At 45.3% G+C, this 24,248-nt stretch overlaps 3 protein-coding genes across 11 annotated transcripts in view; all 3 read left to right on the forward strand.

Moving 5' to 3' along the window:
• The first annotated feature begins 4,901 nt into the window (after nt 1-4,901).
• Nucleotides 4,902-11,644, forward strand: CLN8 (CLN8 transmembrane ER and ERGIC protein). The gene is made up of 3 exons (XM_072333441.1): nt 4,902-5,117; nt 6,576-7,268; nt 7,670-11,644. Exons 2-3 carry the CDS (start codon nt 6,726-6,728, stop codon nt 7,982-7,984), a joined length of 858 nt encoding a protein of 285 aa, XP_072189542.1. The 5' UTR covers nt 4,902-5,117; nt 6,576-6,725; the 3' UTR covers nt 7,985-11,644.
• A 3,808-nt stretch (nt 11,645-15,452) lies between these two features.
• LOC140250760 (uncharacterized) lies at nt 15,453-18,965 on the forward strand. Its single transcript, XM_072333719.1, has 2 exons — nt 15,453-18,406; nt 18,468-18,965. Exon 1 carries the CDS (start codon nt 16,033-16,035, stop codon nt 17,911-17,913), a length of 1,881 nt encoding a protein of 626 aa, XP_072189820.1. The 5' UTR covers nt 15,453-16,032; the 3' UTR covers nt 17,914-18,406; nt 18,468-18,965.
• A 978-nt stretch (nt 18,966-19,943) lies between these two features.
• Nucleotides 19,944-24,248, forward strand: part of ARHGEF10 (Rho guanine nucleotide exchange factor 10) — a 109,623-nt gene continuing 105,318 nt past the window's right edge. For 8 of the 9 annotated variants that reach the window (XM_072333184.1, XM_072333188.1, XM_072333189.1 and 5 more), the window contains exon 1: nt 19,944-20,077. The gene's annotated coding sequence lies outside the window, so the exon portion shown is untranslated. Of the gene's footprint in view, nt 20,078-20,128; nt 20,256-24,248 lie in introns of those variants that run through there. The other variant, XM_072333186.1, reaches the window with a different exon arrangement.

Consider the following 24,248-nt stretch of genomic DNA (forward strand, 5'->3'; position numbering starts at 1 on the left):
AATCTTGTCTTCTCTGGTGTTGTTCCAGCAGAACTGAAGGTAGGGATGCAAGATGTTGATGTGGTTTACCTGGACCTCGGTAAATCCTTTGACACTGTCCCCCAAAACAGTGGAGAAGCTGTCTGTCCACAGTTTGGATGGGCGTACACTCTGCTGACTGCAACATTGGCTGGATGGCCAGGCCCAAAGACTTGTGGTCAATGGAATTAAATCCAGTTGGTAACAGGTCACAAGTGGTGCCTTTCAGTGCTTGGTACTGGGGCTGCTCCTATTCAACATACTATTTAATGATCTTGATGAGGGGGGATTGGGTGCACCCTCAGTAAGTTTGCAGATGACACCAAGTTGGGAGGGAGTGTTGACCTGCCTGAAGGGAGAAAAGCACTACAGAGGGACCTGGATAGACTGGATCAATGGGCCAAGGCAAACTGTATGAGTTTCATTACGGACAAGTGTCAGGTCCTGCATTTTGGTCACAACAACCCCAGACAACCCTATAGGCTTGGGGAGGAGTGGCTGGAAAGTTGCCAGATGGAAAGGGACCTTGGTGTGCTCATGGACAGTTGGCTGAATATGAGCCAGCAGTGTGCTCAGGTGACCAAGAAGGCCAATGGCATCCTGGCTTGTATCAGGAACGGTGTGGTGGGCAGGTCTAGGGAAGTCATCCTGCCCCTGTACTTGGCACTGGTGAGGCTCCATCTCAAGTACTGTGTTCAGTTTTGAGTACTTCAGTACAAAAAGGATATTGAGGTGCTGGAGCAGGTCTAATGAAGGGCAACGAGGCTGGTAGAGGGCTTGGAGAATATCCCCTATGAGGAACGACTGAAGGAACTGGGGCTGTTTAGTCTGGGGTTGAGGAGGCTGAGGGGAGACATTATTGCTCTCTTCAAATACCTGAAAGGTGACTGCAGTGAGTGGTGTCACCGGTGACAGGTGACAGGATGAGGAGAAATGGCCTCAAGTTGTATCAGGGGAGATTCAGGTGGGATATCAGGAAAAACTTCTTTACAGAAAGGGTGGTAAAGCACTGGAGTCCCCAGGGAGGCAGTTGAGTCGCCATCCCTGGATGTGTTTAAAAACCATTTGGATGTGGTGCTCATGGACATGATTTAGCAGAGAGTTGTTAGAGTTAGGGTAGTATGGCGAGGTTGTGGTTGGACTCGATGATCTATAAGACCTTTTCCAACCTGAGCAATTCTATGATTTTATGATTCCTACATACATTCCTACATTCCCCTACAACTGGACCTATAGGGAGCTCATACTCTCAGATTCACCTCCTGCTTAATGTTATATCCTCAATGTGTGTCTTCTAAGCTTCTGAATTTAAAGCATTCTAATAACAGTGAGAGGGCTCCATCTGCCTCTGAAAGTACAGGGATTAGGAAAAAGACATGGAATGGTAGGGAATGAAGAAGAAAAACTGATAAAACTAAAGACATTGTTAACTACTGCTGCCTATCTGTATATAAATAGATACAACAAAGAAGCTATAAATGCATTACTGAACACAGTATTTAATTATTAGCATGTTTCCTGGAAGAAGTTTGGCCTGTACTGATACTTCTCTAGACAGTTCCTGGGTTGGGAAATTGGTCCCATTTTCAGCAGGACCTAAAAATGACCTTCAGAAGGCAGCATTTCTGTGGATGTTTTGGGGGGATAGCCAATGCAAAAAGTCTATTTCATGGGCAGTTTGGATGCAGCTACCCCCTTCCTGAGCAACTGGCTAACCTCTCCATGGACCTTGGCCTACTTTATCTGGTTGTACAGATGTAGCTGTTCAGGAAACAAAACGCAAATATTGAGAAATGCAAAAAAAAAATACTGCTCAGTTCTTGACAACAGGCAAGTACTACTCAATTAGTATAAAGAAGCTCTTAAATACAAGGAGCAGTTCACCCAAAGTGTAGGCGCAGGGCCCCATAGCTGGATGTGCTCTTTGCTCTTCCAGTGGTGGGATTCAGCAGATCTCTAAAGTTGCTGAAAACCAAGATAGCCTAGTTGGGAAATTGAGCTTTGAACAGAGCATGATGTAGAATACAACTCACTTGGCTGTGACAGAAAAAAAATGAACATGATGTACAATGGAAGATGAGCCTCACTGCAGGAAGAACTATTTTGAAATGCTTGACGTTATTGCAATTACCATAATTAGACAGCTATTAAAAAGTTGTCATTAAGTATGGTTGTAGCATCAGTAGATTCAGAAAGGAACACTAAACTATTACATCACGCCTATGGCCGATTGATAGTAATTAAAAAGTTAGATTATGCTTGAGAAGGCAAGAAAGGCAGATGAGAAGAAGAAAACCTAGAAAGGCAACATAGTTTCTGTGATCTTGTTTTTATAGTATGACGACGGTGCCTTCTATGTAAGTAAAAATCAGATTTCCTGCCTCAAGCTGCTACAAATTAAAGGAATTCTATGATTCTGTGAATTCCTTAAGGAGAGCTCTGGGAAAAATAAAATCTGGGGAAGCTAGAACACCTACCCTGAGTGCATCAGCTCCAGCAACACATCTAGTTGACCAAGGGGAAATGGTTAATGTAGTCTTTTCGGATTTCAGCAAAGCTTTCAGTACTATTTCTTAGTATTCTTGATAAAATATCCAGCATAAAGCTAGACAAGAACAGGCTGCAATCCACAAGTCTCCAGTAGGGTCCCCAAGGGCTCAATTTTAGCACCAATTGTCCACAATGTTTTTATAAATGACTGGGAGCCAGGAGTCAGGTGCACACTAAGTTTGCAGACATGCTAGACTGGTTGGAGCTTTTGACTCCTTTGAGGGTAGAGTAGCCTTACAGAAAACTTGACAATTTAGAGGTCTGGGCAATCACCAACTGCATGAAGTTTAATAAGAGCAAGTGCCAGATTCTGCACCTGAGATGATACAATCCTGGCTACATGTACAGAATGAGGAATGAAAGGCTGGAGAGCAGCCCCATTGAAACGGATCTGGGTATTCTGGATGACAGCCAGTTAAATCTCAGTCAGCAGTGTGCCCTGGCAGCCCCAAAGGGCCAACTGTATCCTGGGGAGCTCCAGGCCCAGCACTGCAGCCAGATGAGTCAGAAGGATCATGAGGCCCCACTTTCATGGTCTACATTCGTACTGAAGATCAAGATCAAGCAAGCTTTTGCCCTTCTGCTCCACTGAAGGTTTCTGGCCTCCCTGAGCTCGCCTTAGAACATCTGTGTTATGCTTTGACAGGTGTAGTGCCCCAATCTAGAGGGCAAGATATATCAGGAGTGGTCAAGGTACTTGGTTTGTTCTGCCCAGAGTAGAGGAGGCTGAGGGGAGGCTTCATGGCAGCTACAGATCTTCACTGGAGCTGAGCTCTGCTCTCTGGTGACAGCAGCAGGACCAAGGGAACCGCGTGGAGCTGCTTTAGATGAGGGCTGAGTGGGAGTTAGGGATAAGTTCTATATCAGAGGGTGGTCAGGGTTAGTAAGTAGCTCTGACTGTATCCCAAAGTTTTACAACAAATCTGCTCTTCTTGCTGCGCAGAACAGGATGGTTCTGTGCACATCAGCACATCTCTGTCACCTGATCATGAGCATCTGTATGAAAGAATAGTTTTGGCCAAAATCCCTTGCCCTTCACTTACTGCTGAGTCTGTGCCTCTTGGACAGAGACTAGGTTACTTTGAGAAATGTGACAGGTATGCCCCAACATGTGACTCACCCTAATGAGGTAGTGTCTGGGTGGGTGGACAAAGCTTCCTGACACTTCAGTCATACTGTGGAATCCCTTGGGGCTGTCTATAGAGGAACTCAGAGAAGCCCCACTGACAGCCTGCAGTGCCTGACACTGAGCACTAAAATCACTTAGGATGGCTGACCGTGTCTAAAATCTTTATGTAATTTCACTTTTCTTGTTGTTCAAGGAGTCCAATGGCAAGAGTTATCATTTACCAATTAAAAGAGAATACGTGAACAACAAAAAAAAGCCCCTCTTCCCTTGATCTCCCTCTGCTGTGGCAGTGCCCAGGTTTCTACCCACAAGGTCAGCACTCACCTCTCAGGCTGGAAGCTGAACATCGGTTACACCTTGAGGATGTTCATGTCTCAAGCCTGGTCTTTCAGCACAAGCAGACCTGAGTTTGGGTTTCAGCTGTTCTATACCCAATGCTCTGTGTAAGGGAAGTTGTGGCTTGTTTTTTTTACTTTCCATTAATTTTCGGTGGAATCACGTGGCCAGCTGTGGGATTGAGCTTTTCCTGAGCAAAACCATCCGCCAGCTCACTCACCTGCATAGGCACCAAACTAAAACCCGGCCATGAGTTTGGAGCACTGCTGAGGAAACCTCCCAGCGTGGTTTCCCTGAGCCCTGCCCAGTGCCCAGCCAGCCTGAATCACTGGGGTGACACAACTGCTCTTCATGACCACGGAGAGAATCATGTAGCAGCACTCCGTGACATGCATTTTGTAATCTGCTGTCTTTATTAAACACTGTGTAATTACAGGTAAGCGCAGTTGCTGTGACATCACTGCTACCTTTTTTCTTTCTTTTTTTTTTTCTAACAGGCACCTATTAAAAGTCAGTAACTTTTCAGTGGAGCTGATGAATCTGTTAGGGTGAAAAAAAAAAAACACCAATCTCGTAAACAAGGCTCGTTTTCAACTTAAATCAGAAATATATATACAACAGATCCTCCTGGATTTCTGCTATGGAAAATCCTGTGAGGATGCTGCTGTCCTAGAGACCTTTCCGCATTCCAACCCGATCAGCCTAACACCCCTTCCAGACGCACTCACTCCTGCCCGCTCCCCTCAGGAGCCCCCTTCCTCCCGCCGCGGTGGGCACGGCCGTTCCCCCCTCTGCGCTGCAGTGGTATGGCCGCGCCCTATTCCAGCTGCGCAATGGAAGGCGGCTCGTACCATTGGGTTAGCACGCGGAGGGGGAGAGGGTGTGCCGTGCGCATGCGCGCTGGGTGCATGGCGCCGGCGGAGCTGAGGGTGGTTGTTGCGAGAGTCGCGGCGGGCCAGGCCGGGCTGGGCGCTCCCGGGAGGCCTGTGGGGGCGGCTCGCCGCCCGAGCAGCCCCGGAGCCGGGGAGGGCCGGGCTGCCATCGCAGGCAGCGCTGCCAGCAAGGAGCGGCGGGGCTGAGCCAGGTCTGTGCGCCGGGGCTGCGTTAGGGGCTCGGTGGGGGGCGGGCGGCTGTCGGTACCGGTTCTTGCGTGGGGCCGGGGCTCTCGGGGCCTGCCCTGACTTGGCCTTGCCCTTCCCGTGCCCTCGGGTCGGTGCCCTTTTTATCGCATGGGGGGAGGGCCTGCGGCTCTGCTTTTGGGTCCGTTGTGTCAGGTGTAGGACTGTCAGGTGTTGTCGGCAGCGCTGCTCCAGGGTCTTAGAGGGCACTGAGGAGCGAGGGCCAGGGCGAGCAGGGGACGGGACAGAATGGCTGAGGTTGGAAGGGACCTCTGGACTCTGGTCTGACTGCCCTGTTCAACAGTGTCACCCAGAGTGCATTGCCTAGGGTTGTGTCCAGGCAGCTTCTGAAGATCTCCAAGAAAAGATGCTCGTCTGCCTCTCTGAGTAGCCTGTAACCAGTGCTCAGTCACCCTCACAGTAAATAAGTTTTTCCTCACGTTCAGATGGAACAGATCCCTATGGCGTCAAAGGTCTGGGTCTGTTGTGTCAAGGTGGCATTTGTTGCATGGTGAAGGCAAGCAGGAAGGTCACTGGGTTTCTGTACTCCCTTGCTACTGTGGCTTTATTACCCAGCTCCTGCTTGTGGTTCGTGTCTTTTACAGATAGTAGTGGGTCTGGTGGCTGATAAAGCCTAAATCGTGTATAAAATGAACTGGTATGCAAATATTTAAATATTATCCAGCTCTTTCCACCCCACAAATTCATGATCTTTAGCTGTTGTGTGTTCAGGAAGTTTCAGCTAACTTGGGGCACTGACTGCCGGACTGTTCAGTTAATTATGCTGATGTTGTTAATCATACATATTAATGCTGCTTGTCTGCATTCCATACTCCTGTTGCATTTTTGGAATTGGTTTTCTGTTGGAAAGTCGTGTAATGTTTGGAAACTGATTGCTGTCTTGTTTTGTTGTATGATCCTGAAAACACATTTCTGTGTTAGTGGTCTCACATGCAAGGATAAGCTTTTCTATTTTCATGTTCCAAGTGTGTATGTGAGATTCCAATTTGAACCCAGAGACATAAGTAGTGGTGGAAAAATCAGTGAGTGAAAAGCAGAAGAGTAAAAGAATAATGGTTAATGACAGCACACTGCTACTGAAATGTGAGCTTTGTAACAAAACAGGGTTTGCTTCTTGTGTTTTCCCTTCCTCTTTCTTGCTTTTCCTCTTTGCTCTCTTCCACTTTTGCTTTAGTAGGTTGCGTTGTGCTAGTAAAGAATACACAGACTGATTGCTAATCCTAAACACGTTGCTTAAATCGGGCTTTTTTTGTTCATCTATACCTGTCTTTGGGATGACTGTGCCCAATGGCAGCAGAGCTGAAGTTGTGACTGCGACAAAAGTGAGTTCTGTATAGTTTCGGAGGCATGTATACACATGACTTTTTAATAAGACCCACTTTATTTTTTTCTTTTTGTTCCAGATGGAAAGAAAAGAATTCATGGTTGCTGGTCCACATAATAGCGGAGGCTGAGTAGGTGTGAAGGAGACTGTACAGTGTGAGTGAGAAGTACCAAACCCCCTGCAAGGCCTTGTTCTATTAAAAGGGGAAGACAATATAAAGGAAGAAGACATGAATCCTGCAAACAGTGATCAGGTGTTTGGGACCATTTTTGACTGGGACTATCTCTTATGGGAAGTTCGTTTGACATTTTTAGCTGCTGGTTTTTTAGTCTACCTGGGAGTATTTCTTATGTCTCACTGGTTATCTTCCCGGATGAGTACCACCTATCGTGCCTTGTATGCAAAGGAGAAGGTGTTTTGGAATATGGCAGTCACACGTGGTGCATTTGGACTTCAGAGCTGTGTTGCTGGGTTGTGGGCTTTGCTCATAGATCCCGTTTTTCACGCTGACAAGGTGTATTCACAGCAAAAGTGGAGCTGGTTTAACTGTTTAATAGCTGCTGGATTTTTCTTGCTTGAAAATGTAGCTGTTCATATGTCCAACATCATTTTTAGAACTTTTGATGTGTTCCTGGTGGTTCATCACTTACTTGCTTTTGGTGGCTTGGCTGGTCTAGTAATCAATGTAAAATCTGGACATTACCTACCTTTGATGGGAATGTTGCTGGAGATGAGTACTCCCTCAACCTGCATTTCCTGGATGCTTCTAAAGGTAAGAAGTTGAGACTTTACAAATGTAATCTGTAACAGTTTTCATACATCTCACTTCTCTGTAAATAACGTGTACAGTTTGCCTAGATAGTTTTGGAGCAAGGCTGTGCTTGTCTAGCTGACATCCATGTTACTGTGTTACCTACTAGTACGGAAACACGACCCGGACAGTTCTGCACATAGGCTTCTGTGTGGTGCTGTGTGCATATGACTTGAGACAGCCTATAGCTAGCCTGAGTTTGGAATGATGTATGCATGTGCTATATCATAGCTCTACATGGAAAAAAATGCCTGAGGGGATGTGTATGCAAAGGCTGGGGATTTGCTGTGGTTCTGGGAATTCTTTACTTATCTTGAATTAATAATCACACTTCTGCATACTTTCTGTTCTTGTTTTTCTAGGCTGGCTGTGCAAATACCTTTTTCTGGAAGGCAAATCAGTGGGTAATGATCCACCTGTTCCACTGCCGCATGATTCTCACTTACCACATGTGGTGGGTGTGTATTTTCAACTGGAATTCTGTGGTAGAAAATCTGGGACTTCTCCATTTTATTGTTTTATTCTCTGGATTATTTGCCGTCACATTAATACTTAATCCATACTGGACATACAAAAAAACTCAGCAGCTCCTCAGCCCAACTGACTGGAACTTTGAAAGTAAAGCGACAGAAAATGGAAAGTTGAATGGTGAAACATCTCAAAAGAAGAGGATGTAACACCAGAACATCTGTTTCCAAGTAGGATATTGGACTACAGCAGAAGAAAACACTGCAAACTAATTGGCCCGTGAAATTGAAGCTTTTGCAAGAAGCTCATTAATACAGACATTCCTTGCTGTTAGTATTCACTATGCATCAGAAGTATTTAAAAATGTTGTCTGTATTTCATATGTACATATACATAAATCTTCAGCATCTTAACAAAGAATTATGGCAATGGTTTTGTCTGTACTTAAAACAGTATTTCGTAGTTTAGCAATGACATGCTCTAATGGTATCCTTTGTCCTAATGCTTCAAAGTGGCTTTATAGCTAATTTGTCCACTAATCTTAGCTTCAATTGAATTTAGCTTTATTCTCATTTCACATATGTTGGAGATATTGCTACTGAAGATTTTGTTTAGAAGATTAAGATCTATTCTGACCCCAAATAGGGTGTGTTGTGGATACCTGTATGCCATTAAATATTTCCCACTGGATCAATTGGTCAAGTGGCAGAATGCAGTCGTGGACGAGTTTGTGGGTCTTTCTTTAAGTGCACTTAATGAAAAGAAGGAGGCAGTTAAGTGTTTGTTGTCAAAAGGAATTGTAATTCCCAGGAGACCAACATGCATGTGGTGAGGGGTGGAAACACCTGTTCATTGTGCTGGTGGTCATGCTAGGTAATTCTGGTGGTCCTTTCTGGACAAGGACAAGGGTCAATGGCTGCTTAATCCTTGAGAAGTTTGGCTGATTGGTAAGATTATCTTTGTAGGTCACAGATGAATAAACGTGCACTTAATTCCACTAGTGCTCCTGTTATACTTCCTCTTATTTTTGGAAAACATCTTAGTTACAGAGAGTTTTTTGAATCTGAGGTGACTCAGAGTCATAAAATCATAGAATGGCCTGGATTGAAAATGGCCATAATTATCATCTAGATTCAACCCCCTGCTATATGCAGGGTCGCCAACCATTGGACCAGGCTGCCCAGAGCCACATCCAGCCTGGCCTTGAATGCCTCCAGGGATGGGGCACTCATCTTTGTAGAAAAGCTTGTGTCACCTCTTTCAGAAGTTCTTTTATTCTTGTAGTGTTTTATTCTACTTTTAAGAGCACAGAAGGTAAGGTTAGCAATTCTTTGCATTTTATCTGCCATATTTTTAAGTTTTCAATTGACCTTGGGAACCAGAAGAGTGTTTTTGGGTAGTGGTTTGGCAAGTTATGGAGGTTGTTCTCTCACTTGTAATCATAGTTATTCCTGGGTGCAGTTTTGGACAGCAGAGTATAAAGATCGTGATAGAAGAGAGTGACATCTATTGGCAGGAGAGTGACAAGGATACATAATTAATGTACTGTTGAGATTAAAAAAAAAAGCACATCGCTTGAAACTTCTTCATATGCTGTGATATGACAGAGGTTTATTTACTGAAGTAATAAGATCAGACAAGCCGATGCTGTGAAGAGCTTTAGGTTGAGGCATAAGTATGAAGCTTTGTGTCTTGCTCTGTGTGGGAGCATAGTGTTTAAAATGGCAGAGGAGAGTACTGACAGTACTACCTTGGTGCAAACAAGCCTATTTCATTACCTTTGGTGGGAACATCTTTTATTTTGTGTGGGTGAGGGTGAGGAAGTTACTGTGTTCCCTGATTCCCTAATAAGATCTTTTGCATGTCTTGCTATATATATGTATATATATATATAAAATGTATAATACCTAAGAGCATATGTTAGCCTCAATGCTGCTAGACCTGCTAGAGCAGGAGATCTATGCAATAATACAAATAATAGCATTCACTTTATATTCCTTTTGGTTTGAAGGGTGAGAGAGGGTTTTACCATCCATGTAGAAATACAACAGAACATGAAAATAGACGACGTTACTTGAGTTCTGTTACACAGAGTGTCTGTTTTCTTCACTGTGGGTTCTAGTGTCTAATTACTCTTACAGTGCTGCATGTCCCCCCACATAAAGACTAGCTACAGTTAGCTTGGAAATTTTGTTATTGTGAAACTAATCCCAGGCTTTTGGGGCTTCTTCTGTAAGGCCTCATCTGCAATCTGATATAGAAATTTGCCATCAACATCAGTGGGGGTCGGATCAGGTTACAGGTTGTGCTGCTGCCATGATTTGGAAAACTTCTGCATAGCATTTTAGGGTGATTTTTGCTAGCCTAGGTGACTGTGCAATACTTTGTCCTGCTTTCTAGTTGGGCAGGTGTTTTTGAGGAGTGCTGCTTGTGTCTTCTCATGGGTTGGAGGAGTTTTGTGCTAAAGATAACTGGTTTGGGGTATGGTTTTTGTGTGTGCATGTGTGTTTCTGCTGTTGTTCTTTTAAGAAACAACAAAATGTCTGCTCTAAGGGTTGGACCCTATCCAAGCATCCAGTTCTGTCTTCATACATTCCTAAATCAGAGCTTATTTTCCTCTGTTTATGTCGTGTTTTTTTTCTAAAACCTGTTTGTGGTATTTATTCCTGTTTGCAGTACTGGTCACAGTCCAGCAGCAGTCACAGTGCTCCAGTGATGACTTTGGCTAACACTTTCTAGCGTGTACTTTTGAGCTCTTCTTTTGTTAAATGCCCATGTCCAGTTTTTTTTTTCCCCAATAGCACTGGTCAGCTGTTGATGTTGTACAGTTACAAAAGATGCTTTTCTTAACCTCAGGGAGATTCCACTTAAAGTGAGTTTAGAAGTATTAATGAATCAATGAATTTAAGTCTTTTCCTCATATGACATAGTATTTGTTGAATGCATCTTTACATTGAGTACGTGAATAAAAGTATTTCACTGAGCAGTTGTATACTATGAGTTGCATTTGCTGATTAAAATAATGCCTCTGATTTTCTGTTGTTGTTGTTTTTACTTGCTGTTTGTAGCTGATTGTTTTTGTAACACACGTATTAAAAGATGATTTATTTTGAAATCATCTCCCAGACTGAGCAGGGATGATGTTGTATCCATGGAAGTAGCTCTAAAACCTTGTAAATTACTATACCTTCATCATCATTTAACATCAGCGAGTTCAGTTATGTGGTTAAACAGTAGAAGCTGCACTACATTTGTGAGTATGTACTAAAAAGTATCACTTGAAATGACGCATCTGGCTTGTGCATTTGAAGTGTGATCTCTTCATTAGGCTGTAACTATGAAGACACTTCACTTGGTGTCAAGAGATGCTTCATGGTTTAGTATGAGCCACTGTCTTTTTTTCTTTAAAGAAGCTGTTCAGTTGCTAAACAGCAAAACAAACACTGAATGTGCCCATCTTCAGTCGTGCTCCGCAGGACTTATTTCCTGATCCTTTCAGCATTAGTGAGTTAAAGGAAAACAGCGTCACTGCTGGCATTTCAACTATTCTGATAAGAATGCACTGTGCAAGCAACCGGCTGGCATGATTTTTGGTAGCTGCCTCTGGAGTCAAGTCCATAAGATTAATTGAAGCAGAAATAGAGATGTTCATGTGTAAAGCTCCGCTGGCTGTGGAATGTGTGTGGGTACAGACTGGGAGCAGAACAATACATAACAGTACTTGTGTGAATAAAGTCCTTTTTGTATATAATCTGTGAAAGGAACTTTTTGCTAATGTGTTTGCCATTCAGATGTTTTCAATTAATAGATAAATATGTTTTACTTTATAGTTCTTGCCATAAACCCAGAAATAAATTACCATGTGCTGACTTTGATGGTGTTATTCAGCAATTACAATCTTTTGATCCTGTGTCAGGGCACTGGTTGATAAGTGCAAGTCTTTAATTAAGCAAATTATGCCTGTTGCTCTAGTTAGCAGCCCCCAGATGGGTTTCCAGTGTTGGAAGAGACATTGCAGACTTTGATGGACTAATTAGTGTGTTCTGCTAGTGGTGGTGTCACAGAAGGAAGTGTTCTCGCAGTATGTCGTGCCTTTTTGTCCTCCCTAAGCAAAACAGTACTGAGTGAGGAGGAATGGCAAAGATAATGACACAGTGAGCATAGCAACATTCGAGGTGATGGAGACAAACTTAACATGAAATGAGTGGGACCTGCTCACAGGTGCACAAAGAAGCAAGCAAGCAAACAGAGTGCAGTACCTGCTGCTGTTATTGTGCATGTTCTGAGTCCATACAGGTATGTCTTGAGCAGAGACGGCTGAGTTTAATGCGAGGTTCATCTGCTACTGTACACATTGCCTCTGAGCTGAAATGTTTGTTTCTTAATATAATTCTCTTTTTAGCTGCTTCTGCTGCTTTGGATATTTAGTTCATGTTAAATTGATAGCGCTTTCACCAGAAAAGTGACATTTACAGACTTATGAGTATGTGTGTGATTTTAACACTGGTAATTGATTGTAGCTGCTCCAGGCGCTCATCGGGGCCTGTGTTGTGCTTGTTTTTAATAGTCTTAATGCAGACCCACAAAGTTCTGACAAAAACACTTTGCTTTGTGAACACCCTGTCACCAAAACTGTGTTCACTGAAGTTGAAGCATGAGGGGGAAAAAAAGCCGGATAAAGCCCTTGTAATTGCATATTAATTCTTGTTTCTTATGTATAAGGTAGAGGGTTGGCTTTCCTGCATTTCTGGACTGTGCAGTCCTGCTGGCAGTATCTTTTAAGAGTAAATCGAGGTGATAACTGCAATGTTATGAAGAGTGAAGCCATAAAGGCAGTCTGTAGAAGTGGTTTGTGGAGTAGACAAGGAACATCTAATGAGCTCGGTCAGCTTGTGTAAAAGTTGCATTTACAGGGCAAAAGGGTATATTTGAAAGCAGCAGCTTTGCCTAGGAGTCATAAGAAATGTGAAAAAAATGAAGATGTTCTAGGATGAGATTGCTGCTGGGCACTGAATGGGTAAATTGTTCTCTTTGCTTCAGCAGCATATTGTGTTAAGTATTGTTGTTAAGTATGGTTGAGACGAAGTCTGAGATCCCTTTTTAGGACACCAAACCTCCTAAGGCCAAAAGCATCTGTAGTGTGTTCTAATTCGTAATGATTTATTCTTGTACTGTTGGTTGCTTTTTTCTCTTTTTCCTTTCTGCACCCCTGGAGGCCATTTCTTTCCTTCCTTGCTACTTTATCTACAAAGGATATTCCCACTAATAGAACCTTTGTTTGTTTGTTTGTAAGTGCCTAGATATGAGATTATTCTGTATTTCTGAAAATTCTATCAGATGGGTGATATCACATTACCCAAATGACCCATCCTTGATATATCCAGGGAGGGTTTTGTTGTTCTTTTTCTCATAGTAGGACTTCAGGAAAGACATCATAGAGAAAATTGTTCATAATCTTAACTTCCTATTGAGAGGATCCCTTTTCAGACTGCAATTTGGGAAACACTGTGCTGGCAAACTATACTTTTATTGTTTGCTAAGGTTTATGTATGTAGACAGTGCTTCAACCTAGATCAAAAAGAATCAGATTTAGAATCGAGAGTCCTTGAAAGCCTTCATAGAGGAAGTGCTATTGCTGGTAGAACATGGCAGTATTATAGCTCTTAGCTGTCCGGGTGAGTAATGATGTGCTCCAAACTACCTGTTCTTGCAGTCCTAGTGCTGGCACTTCAGGGAGATGTGGAAGACTGAGGAGCAGTGGGCATTGTGTCAGAAAATGAATGAGCCATGCTGTTGTCAAACCAAATGCTTTTTTGATGTAATACTTTGCATTTAAGAAATATATATATATATTTCTTATATATGTATATTTCTAATATATATTATAGAATATCCCAAGTAGGGAAAAACCAGTGAGGATCATCAAGTCTGACTTCTGGATCCACACAGCACCACCCAAGTGTTTGTTACCTTCTATATAACACCTTTACATATTTAAAGAGTATTATCATGCATCTCTTTCACTCTATCTATGCTAAACCAAGCCATTTTTTTCCCTCTGTTCTTCCTATCAGGATTCATTTGCTGTACCTCTCTTTGTTCTTGCTATACTCCTCAGGACTTCCAGTCCCACAGCCAGCAGTTCTGGCAAACAAAAGGATTGAAGGAGGAAAAAGGGTTCTGCAGATACGTTAGGTTCTCAAAGCAATTGTGTATACTGGAATGCATAACAGGGAACTGCTCTTTTCCAAACACAGTGACTGCAGGAGCCTTTATTTTGCTGACAGCTGAGCTGTTCCCATATTCTGACTCATCTACGTGGGCGAAAGCAGCTGAACTCTGCAGCACCACTGTAACCCTCATAGGTGAAAACAACCATGAGACAAGTGTCAACCTACAAGTTGCATCAGTCCTGTGAAGTTCTGTCCCTTGTGAGCGTTGCCTATGTGTATCGTGAGTCATCGTTATGTTTGATAAGGGAGATGGAGAAGACCTATCATTCCACAAGGCTCTAGCATCAGTTCTGCAGGAGCTCAAAATGAGCAGGACTGCTGTGTGTCCTGGGTCTGAGGTGTTTCTGGAGGATTACAACATGTGTTCTTTGTGGAGGCCTCGTGAGCAACGGGAGAAACAACTGGACATAAACTCCCCCAGAGAAATCGCCTACTTGCAGATAAACAGAAGAAAGAAACTGAGGAAACCAGGCATCACTTGAGGATCTGGTAACTTATCTTGATCAGGTTTCATGCAAGTTTTTGGAAAGCAAACCATATGAATAATATTGTATGTCCTTAGGAGTCACGCTATTTGAGCCTGTACTCAAGCACCTCAATTTCCTGCTATAGTGAAAGACACTTTGTGTTCACACTGTAACCAATTGCATTGAAAAGAAATAACTGTAAAAATAAGCAACACAAAAAACCTGCAATATTTTTGAAAGTAATAACTTTAAATGTTTCATTTGGAATTCCAATCATACGAACTCACACAAAGACATGAGGTAGCTTTGGCTGTACCTACTATTTGGCTATAGAGGAATGAAAAATGTAGAGAAAAAGGTGGAATAATCCAATTTCTTTTGAAATACCATCATTTTCTGTCAAAAAAATGGTAGAAAGACCTTACAAGTTTCACCTAATGATAATACACTTACTGTGCTTGGGTATATTTCATTATTGGCTGTAGCATGAATACGCTTGAATAGGTTCATATAATCAATGCCTGATACGTGGATCTTTGAATAACATTTAAGTTTACATTTTCATATGTAAAAGCACTCTACAGATTTTAAATTGTATCTACCGCTATGAATCAGTTGTACCACTATTAAGTAGTTTTCGGGCTGCTGAAAAGGACTGTTTGGTGGCAAGCTGACATGAGTCAGCAGTGTGCCCTCGCAGTCCAGAAAGCCAACTCTTGCCTGGGCTGCACCAAAAGGAACACGGCCAGCAGGTCGAGTGTTGTAGATGCTAACGAGGCTGAACCTTGTAGTACAAGCATATAGGCGGTAGCGGGGCTTTTTCGGGATGTGACGGTGATAGTAATCCAGCCTCTTCCGTCTCAAGCCCTGTGAATTACATTGGCGCGCATTTCAAACGTGTGCCCTAAGGGGCGTAGACGAAGTAGTAAGGTATATAAGGTATTGATTACTCCTAATAAACGCCATTTTGCCACGTTTCTTGATGAGTCACGGTGGTCTTTTGGCTCTGGCAAAGGTTTCGCAAGAAGCTGGGAAATTGGGGGTTTCCGAGTCACGGCAACATATGGTGCCTCGTGCGAGGAACCCCTAAATTCCTAGGCATTTTTCTATTTTTACTTCTATTCTTACTTCTTCTTCATTACTTTATAGGGTGTGCAGAGGGGACGGCTGTGCACCCCTAAAAGCAGCTCGGGGGGACGACGAGGTGCTTTTAGCTTATCAGGTTCACCGGGGGGACGACGGGGGACCTGTTTCCTTTTTCTTCTTTCTTTTTCAGAGCAAGAATCCGCTGCGTGGCGAGCGGGGGCGTGGCGAGCGGCGGCGATATTCCGCGGTAGGAAACCTGAGTGAGCAACGGGAGCGGGAATCGTGGAGCAGAGTATTAAGGCAGTGAGTCAGGCAGCTGCCGAGTTTGTGACCTGGGTGCTCTTGGAGCACTTGTTGAATCGTGTTTGTTAGTTGGGCTTGTGTTTGACCCGGAGCAGCCGGGAGGGCGGCCGGGAAAAGCGGCTGAGGACGGTAGGACCCAGGAGAGCCGTCTGGGGAGGCGGCGGAGAGATGAGACGGGGTCCGGGAGAAGCGGAGAAGAAAAAGTTAAAGACGGCGAAGATGGGACGGGGTCCGGGAGAAGCGGAGAAGAAAAAGTTAAAAGATGGCGAATTCCAATCGACCACACCCCCTCTCAACCGCCAAGTGGACACTGCAGCCCCATATCCTTTGTCATTAGGGGGGGGGGAGTGCGGGCGCGCGGCTAATTCGAGCGGTTGGGGAAGTAGGCGTGTTCCAGACCCGGGGGGGACGCAAACATGGCGCCGTCCGGGGGGGGGAATGGAAGTAGATGGAAGTATGGTGCCGTTTTCAGTGTGCCGCCCAGTGTGCCGCCCGCAGAGTAGCCCGGTCCAGCAAGTTTCGGCCGGTGGGCTGGCCCCTCTGTGTTGGCTTGCAGAGCTGCCCGCTGGTGCCGGCGGGGGAGGAGGAGCTGCCGCCGGGGCGGGCGGGGCTGCGCTGCTGCTGCTGCGGGGGGGCGGCGGTACGGCTGTTGGTGGCGGCGAGGGAGCCCGCCCGCCGCTGTGGTCGGACCTGGGGCCGCCCCGGATCTGTGCAGGGGAGCTGCGGGCGCGCGGTGCGGCGCCCCGCTGCCCGCGCCCGCCCTCCGCCGGCGCTTCCGCATTTACTCCGTCCCAGGGGGCAGCCCGCCTGGCGCGCGGGGGGCCGGGGCTCGATTCCCCGGCGCGGAGTCGCTCCACCTTCCGGCACCGGGCTGCCGGCTGCTGCCGCGAGTTCCGTTTGCCCCTGGCTTTGAACACGTGCGTGATTCTCAAGCTGGTGCAATATACACTCTGGAAAGAGGGGTGGATGACTGAGCTTGGGTGGGATGTGGCAGTTGAACAAGATGATCCCTTTTACCCTGTGCATGGTATAGACATGCAAGAGGGAATTAGAGCAGAGTGCTTGGAATATAAGTTTAGTACTGAGATGATGCAGCTGGTGGGTCTTGATATTCAACCATGTGTTAAGAAACTATGGAAAATGCAGAAACCGGTAGGAGCCTTCCAGTGGGTTCGGGGTGCTTTGGGGATACCTTCTCGATTGATGAAGCCCTTGTATGGTCAGCTAAAGGGATCCGACCCAAAAGAACCCCAAAATCCGTCTAGCAAAATGATTGCAGCTTGGCAAAAGATCTTACAGAGCTGCATGGACACTGCTCAAGGCCTTGAAATGGCCCAGCTAGCTCAGTTGGTAGAGCATGAGACTCTTGATCTCAGGATGGTGGTTTGGCAGGATTCCAACCGTAGTTCACAGGCTGCTGTCTTCATAAACCGAATGGTCAGCGTGCAGATGCTTGAGGTGATGGCTGTAACGGTCGCAGTGCACCTCTGGCGAATGATACCCTCTAACATTGTTGCTGACTCCATCTTTGCAGCCAAGCAGTTGGCCCGGATGGACTGGGAGGACTTCCCAAGTTCAGAGGCTGCTGGAATTTTAGATGAGACCTTGGCCTCTCACACAGCTCCTGTCGCATCCTTATATGTGTGTGGTCACTCTGAGGTGCCAAGCCTTTTTACCAGAGGTAATGCAATAGCAGATACAGTTGCCAGCACTCCTGTCTTTGGCCTAGGGTCACTGCAGATCTGGCAAACTGGTGTCATCTGGGAGTCTTGCTTGTCTCCCCGTCAAGGGCTGGCTGTTGCTATGAGTGCCTCCTCTGTTGTCATCATGGCCACTGAGCATGTCGGGTCTGGCTTGACTGCAGTCCGATACCATTTGGCAACCGCTGTTGCTATGGTCGGTTTGCCCAGTCACGTTGAGACTGACAATGGGTCCTGCTTCACTTCTCATTTTACTCAAGAATGGTTGGTGAAGACTGACTATGGGAAGTGGGATAAGAGTTCTTTTCTTACAGGAGCAGTTGGTGGGGAGTCCAAATCTGGTACCTGAGACTGTTCTGCTGCTGTTGGTCTCAGTGATTAGTACCGCTCGAACAACAAGCGCGGGGACCTTCTGGATTCAGTCTAGAATTGTCGGGTCTCAGCCAACAGTAGATTCACACTTATCTGTATTTGCAACTTCACTTATCTTTTAGGATGTGTTCTTCTTTTCCTATAGAGTGTGATTCTAGTTACCTAGTCACTACATATCGATTACACGTTAATGTAATGATGGTGCATGTTGCCGTGTGCTGATGAGCTGATGGACGCTATCGAGGCTACGGATGGAAGACTTTTGACTACTGTTCATCATACAGAGAAGATGCATCATGCAAGAATGACGAAGAATGAAGAATAGAAAACATCACGGATGAGAACTGTTTCTCGGATGGCTCCAGACATCAAAAGGACTATCCTAATACAAACTTCATTTAATTGTGGTGCTGTTTTCTTTTGCACAGATGTAACTTGCACTACTCATTATATCGGATAGAGCTTTTAAGGTTTATATAAAGTTTATAGAGAGTAAGTTATATTAAGAGTAATATATTAATAGATATTAAGGTTTATATAAATTTATAGAGTAAGTTATATTAAGAGTAAAATATTAATAGAGTAATAGAGTTATGATAAGAGTAATATATTAATATCGTTAGAGTTGCATTAAGATTAGTATTAGTCTTATTAAGGTTAGATTTGACTAAGTAGATAAGTAATTCAGTTAATCTGAGTACAATAGTATAAGTATATTGCATAGAACATATAGAATAATATCAAATTTATAGTAGATTATACTTGGGATTTTAGTGTTCACATTAAAAAGGGATAAATTGTTGTCTTGGGGGGCGGGGAGATGTTGTAGATGCTAACGAGGCTGAACCTTGTAGTACAAGCATATAGGCGGTAGCGGGGCTTTTTCGGGATGTGACGGTGATAGTAATCCAGCCTCTTCCGTCTCAAGCCCTGTGAATTACATTGGCGCGCATTTCAAACGTGTGCCCTAAGGGGCGTAGACGAAGTAGTAAGGTATATAAGGTATTGATTACTCCTAATAAACGCCATTTTGCCACGTTTCTTGATGAGTCACGGTGGTCTTTTGGCTCTGGCAAAGGTTTCGCAAGAAGCTGGGAAATTGGGGGTTTCCGAGTCACGGCAACAGTCGAGGGAGGTGATCCTGTCCATCTGCTCTGTGCTGGTGAGGCCTCACCTGGAATACTGCATCCAGATGTGGATCCTCAATACAGGAGAGATGTGGACCTGTTGGAGTGTGTCCAGAGGAGGGCTCCAAAAATGCTCTAAAGGATGGAGCGCCTCTCCTATGGCCTGGGTGGCCTTTAAAGGTCCTTTCCAACTCAAACGATTCTATGATTCTATATCAGGAGATGAAGAATTACAATGTATTTAAGAACATTTTTCATCAAGGTTTATTTTTTAAATTTTTATAAAAGGGGGCTGTGACTTGTTTCACTATGGGCATACAGATAGTTCTTAGTATATGGGTAGGCATTACATCCAGTAGCAGACAGCATTGATGGGCTGGGGGTTGGATAGGTCGGCACTGCCACACAGGGACTCTTGCTGCGAGGAACCAAGGAGAACAGTCGGCAGCAATGACCTGTGTCAGGGATGAGGCCTGCGTGTTCGGGATGAGGTGCCGGCATCTTTGAGAAACCTTTATTTCGCTATGTCAAAACAAGTTCGATTTTTTGCAAACTACCGGAGGGCTTCATTTGCAGTCATAAATGAGATTAAGTTCTAAAACAGCCACCGTGGCTCAGCTAGTGGACTGGCCCTAAGGATGGGGCAGGGATAAAATAAAATCAAAAACTTAACGTATATTCCTCACGTGCCCAACTTTTCCGTCCCGGCAGCGAGAGCCGCACATCGCCCTGCCCGTCCTGCGCCGGCTCTCACCGCCAACCCCGCAGCAGGTGCCCTCGCCCCGCTCGCAGGGCCCCGCTCAGTGCCGCGGGGGGCGGAGGGTCCGGGCCCGCCCCGCCGCGAGCGGCGTGCCGCTGCGCCAACCGCGCGTCCGCGGAGCTACGTGCTGCCCCAATGGCGGCGGGCCCTGCCGCAAGGCCCGGCAGCGGGCGGGGCGCGGCGGGCTGGATCTGGGGCTGGGGGTGAGGCGAGCGGCGCCCCGCCGGGACTCAGCGGCTCGGCCCGGCCTGGCGGTGAGTACGCGGCCGGGGCAGCGCGCAGCGGCGGGAGCTCCGGTACAGCGCGGCGGGAGGAGCGGAGCGGGGAGGGCCCGCCGGCCTCGGGGCTCTGGGCGCGGCCACCGCCCTCGGCTGAGGACGTGGATGGTTTGGCCGGGGCCGCGCGGGGAAGCGGGCGGCTGCCGTGTAGCCGGTGAGTCCCGAGGGTAACGGGACAGCTCCGCCCGGCTCGGGGGAGCGCGTTCGGCCCGCGGGACGCGGATGCTGGGCGCAGGGCTCGCTGCCGAGCGCCGCGTGCCCGTTCCTGAAGTTTCTGATGCGAGCTTTTCCAGCGGGCTCTGCTCGTGCGGGCGGCATCCAGCCGCGGTGGGCGCCCGGTGCGGGGCTGAGGCGGCGCTCGGCCCTTCGGCCCGGGGCGGGGCGGTTCGGCTGGGCTCGGCGGTACCCGGCTGTTTTACCACCCGGAACGCTGTTTAATAAACTAAACCCGTGTATGCAGCAACGACTTTGTAATTAGGTTTTGCAGCTGCGTTGCCTTTCTCGGGACAAGGGAAAACACTTTGGTGCTGTAGTAACAACTTGTTCGTTTGTTTTCCGAAGGAAGTATTAGAACTGTCTCCTGTTTGTTAATAATTTGGTGTCGGAACAGCTACACAGTCGTTGGTGGAGACCACAGAGCATGTAGTTACTTGGGAAGCGTGCAGGAGCTGCTCTGAGGGCGCTCATTGGCCTGGTGGGCTTTACCAGCAGACAGGAGCGGGTGCTTGGGGGGACAGGTATTAAGAATCTGCCCGTTGCAGAGGTGTCATTTTGACCAGGAAGATTTTATCTATATTAAGTTCTAAACTTTAATTGTGATGTTTGTTCAACCCAGACCTACTGAGCGTGCTTCCAACCCTCTGCAGGAGGTCAGGCTGCAGGCTCTCCTCCGCTCCTGTCACCTGGGTGCTCTGATCTTGATAATCTGTCTGACTTGCTTTGTTTAATCCATCTTGTCTTTTTCCTTCCGTGGGCTCAGCAGCCCATGAACCAGTTACATGTGTTTATCTGGCTACAAACAGTAGCTTTTTAAGCACTGTCTTGAAATTGGATATTTCTGAAGGCTCTGAGGTGAGATTCGAGGGTAATCTGTGGACAGCTCAATTTACTTGTGCACAAAACAGTGGATGTTATGTGGGCATGGCCGGGACTTTCAGCCCATGGGGCTTCTGTGGCTCAGGTGGATGCGGGGGAGAAGGGGCTAGTGCTGGGAAAAATGTGTTTATATTGGATATAAGAAAAAAGGTTTTTTTATGATAAGGGTAGTGAAGAGCAAATGAGTTGCCCAGGGAGGCTGTGGATATCCTATCCCTGGAGACACCCAAGGCCAGGCTGGATGGGGCTGTAAGCAACCTGCTCTAACTGTAGGTGTCCCTGTCCATTGCAGGGGGGTTGGACTGGATGGCCCTTAAGGTTCCCTTCTGACTCACGTGATTCTATGACTCTGTGAACATGCTGTCCAGCAGTTCCTGCTAAGCACTTGCCAAAACAGGATTGCCTAGGTCTTACAGTCTGTTTGCAGCAGGACATGGAGAGGAGCCATAGCACTGTACAGTGGTCATCATTGTGACACCGACATCAGCTGTGTGGGTTGTGGGCAGCTGGATTTGACAGGTCAGTGGTTAGAGTACCACAGCATGGGAAGCTCTCTGCCCTGTGAATAGATGCCTGTCTCCATGCCCCCTTCTGGCTGGGAACTGCTGTTCCTCTCTGCAGAGAGGGCACAGATCTGCCCGCAGCAGCTGTGATGATCCTTTCTCAGAGCAGTGTGCTATGAAACAGACTTGATGCTTCTTGAAATTGCAGTAATACATCAAATATTGCCCTACGTTTAGTAGCTCTGTAGCATATCTTAACTAAAGATTTCCAAGATCTGAACTCTATGAGGCACGTAGCCTTAGTTTTTAGTAGGCTGAATTTTTAATGTCAGGTCAGAACTTTTAAAGAATGCTTCAGGTGACTCTTAGCATCTATATCTCAGCTGTTGATGATTCTTAGCATCCCTATGTTGGTATATATACATAAATCACTCCTCTCAACATTTTTATGTATTTGCTTAATGGTTGTTTTTTTACGATTATAAAAGCTTGTACTGGTTTTATTATTGTTTTCTTTGCTAGAATACACTGATACTTGCTCCTTACTGTGGAACGGTTTTATTCTCCTTCTCTCCCTTCTCTCCCTTCCCTCCCTCCTCCATCATTTGATTCTGAGCTGTTCAGGGTTCCTTGTGTAGTTTATAGACATATGAAGGGAGACAACGAAGTTCTCTAAACCTTAAAAAACTATTGTCAGACTTCAGAATTGTTGATGGAATTTATTTCAACTGGGAATAGTACGTTACCCGTTCGTGTAACAGGAAGTATTTTAATTGCTTCTATAAAAATAGAAATTATTTTTAGTCTCTGTTGTAGAAAAAAATCATCAACTTCAGTCTGGTTCTGAACAAGCTGGGAAACAAATTCTGCAGTCTGTGGGGAAGAGGTATTTTTGACTGAGTATTTTGGATTAAAATGTATACATTGTACAGAGCTATGGCTGTTACATTCTTCATGCATTTTTAATACCACGCTGCCCTCAGTTTTGTGGGTCATGGAGAAAATAGCAGTCTGCAATACTCAGTTTTCCTTCTGCATGTGGGACGGTTTTCATTCCAGTTCTGTCAGGTGACTTCTTTCTTTCACCAGGTTTGTCCATTTTACAGTTCTACTTTAGAACTGTATAAGGGATATTGTGGGAAATCGTCTTATGGCCTCTAATTTGGAAGGCACTTTTGAAACTGTATTGATAAGTTCAACTGCTTTGCAGCATTTTAATCTGCAACTGCATTTCCATACTGTGCTTGGATGCTTCTTGTAGGATATATATTGCAGCAATTGTCCCTTATGGAAAGTTAATTTGGAATGTTTCCTATGTTCCAGCGGGGCAAGACATGAGGCTTTGCTGATAGTTTCATAAATTACTCTTTCATTTTGTGTGCATTCTACAGAGTGGAAGCGAGGCATCTTTCTCACATCCAAGACCTCCTTTTGTTATAATAGCTACTCACTATGGATGTTTTTTCACCCTTGTTCATGCTTGTATGAAATCTCCTTGTTACCTTGCTGGTGGGAAATTCATACTAAAAAGTTGTCTTCTGGCTCCAACAGTAAACAGTGGAAAAGTGCAGGAGAGCCATAGTAAGTTGGGGAACTTACTGATCTACTGGGGGCTCATAACCAAGCCTGGGAATTAGGGAGAGAGGCCACAGGAGTGCTCTGAGGGGAGAGGTGCTCTTGGTGATGGGAGAGGATATGGTGATGGGAAAATAGAAATTATTTCTCTGGTCTGTTGTGGAATTATAATTTAATCTTCTGTTTCCATATCCTTCTTAGTAAGGTCACTGTGTGTGTATGTAGTTGGAAGAGAAGAGAACCCGGGGAGTCATGATCTGTTGCACCCATGGAAGGAAATTTCTGCATTATGAGCTTCTTTTGAGATTTAAATCACTTGGATGTTTTCTTATAATCAGAAATCTGACTTTTACTCTCATCAAAATACTGAAGTTGATTTTGAGGCCAGGGACATGTGAAAGTACAAGTTGCTTTCAAGGGGAACAGTAATAAGTCGTGCTAAGCAAAATCTGAAAAATGTTTTTTGCAAACCTGCGTCTTTCGATCAAAAACTGGATTCATGTTTTTATTCTGAACCACCCGAATCAGCAAGACTGTGGGAAGCGATGCATAACTGGACAACATTGATTCTTGTCCTACACGTTAGCTGCTCAGGAAGCCTGAAGCTTAATGTCAAATGTGTGGGTGAAGCAGTTAACCAGAGCAAAATAAATTGTTCTACTTAAACAGTGGTGAATAGGGGCATTATCTTGGGGAATGTCTGCTTTGGTGACTTACTGTTCTATACAGCACTTGTTACTTGGGACTGAACCATGAATCCAAGCTATTAGGATCTTAGATCAAGGTCAAACGTTCGCTCTCATTTCTGTTCTCTAGTGTGTTTCTTAGAAATACTTTCATATTATTTTTGCAGTCATTTTGAATGTTTCCAGTCACAAAGTTGGGAAAATATGAGCATCTTACAAGATTGCAGAGCTGTTTCTTGTGATCATCTCATTAAATACACATAATGAGTATACAGTTCCAAGGGAATA

Source organism: Excalfactoria chinensis, chromosome 3 (assembly GCF_039878825.1).
Source record: "Excalfactoria chinensis isolate bCotChi1 chromosome 3, bCotChi1.hap2, whole genome shotgun sequence".
NCBI classification, from domain to species: domain Eukaryota; kingdom Metazoa; phylum Chordata; class Aves; order Galliformes; family Phasianidae; genus Excalfactoria; species Excalfactoria chinensis.

What these genes read in the sequence shown, in the direction of transcription:
- CLN8 (XM_072333441.1), top strand. Translation starts at nt 6,726, where the DNA reads ATGAATCCTGCAAACAGTGATCAGGTGTTTGGGACCATTTTTGACTGG. An exon ending in TTTCCTGGATGCTTCTAAAG is followed by an intron (nt 7,269 to 7,669) that starts GTAAGAAGTTGA and finishes TTGTTTTTCTAG; the next exon opens with GCTGGCTGTGCAAATACCTT.
- LOC140250760 (XM_072333719.1), top strand. Translation starts at nt 16,033, where the DNA reads ATGAGACGGGGTCCGGGAGAAGCGGAGAAGAAAAAGTTAAAGACGGCG.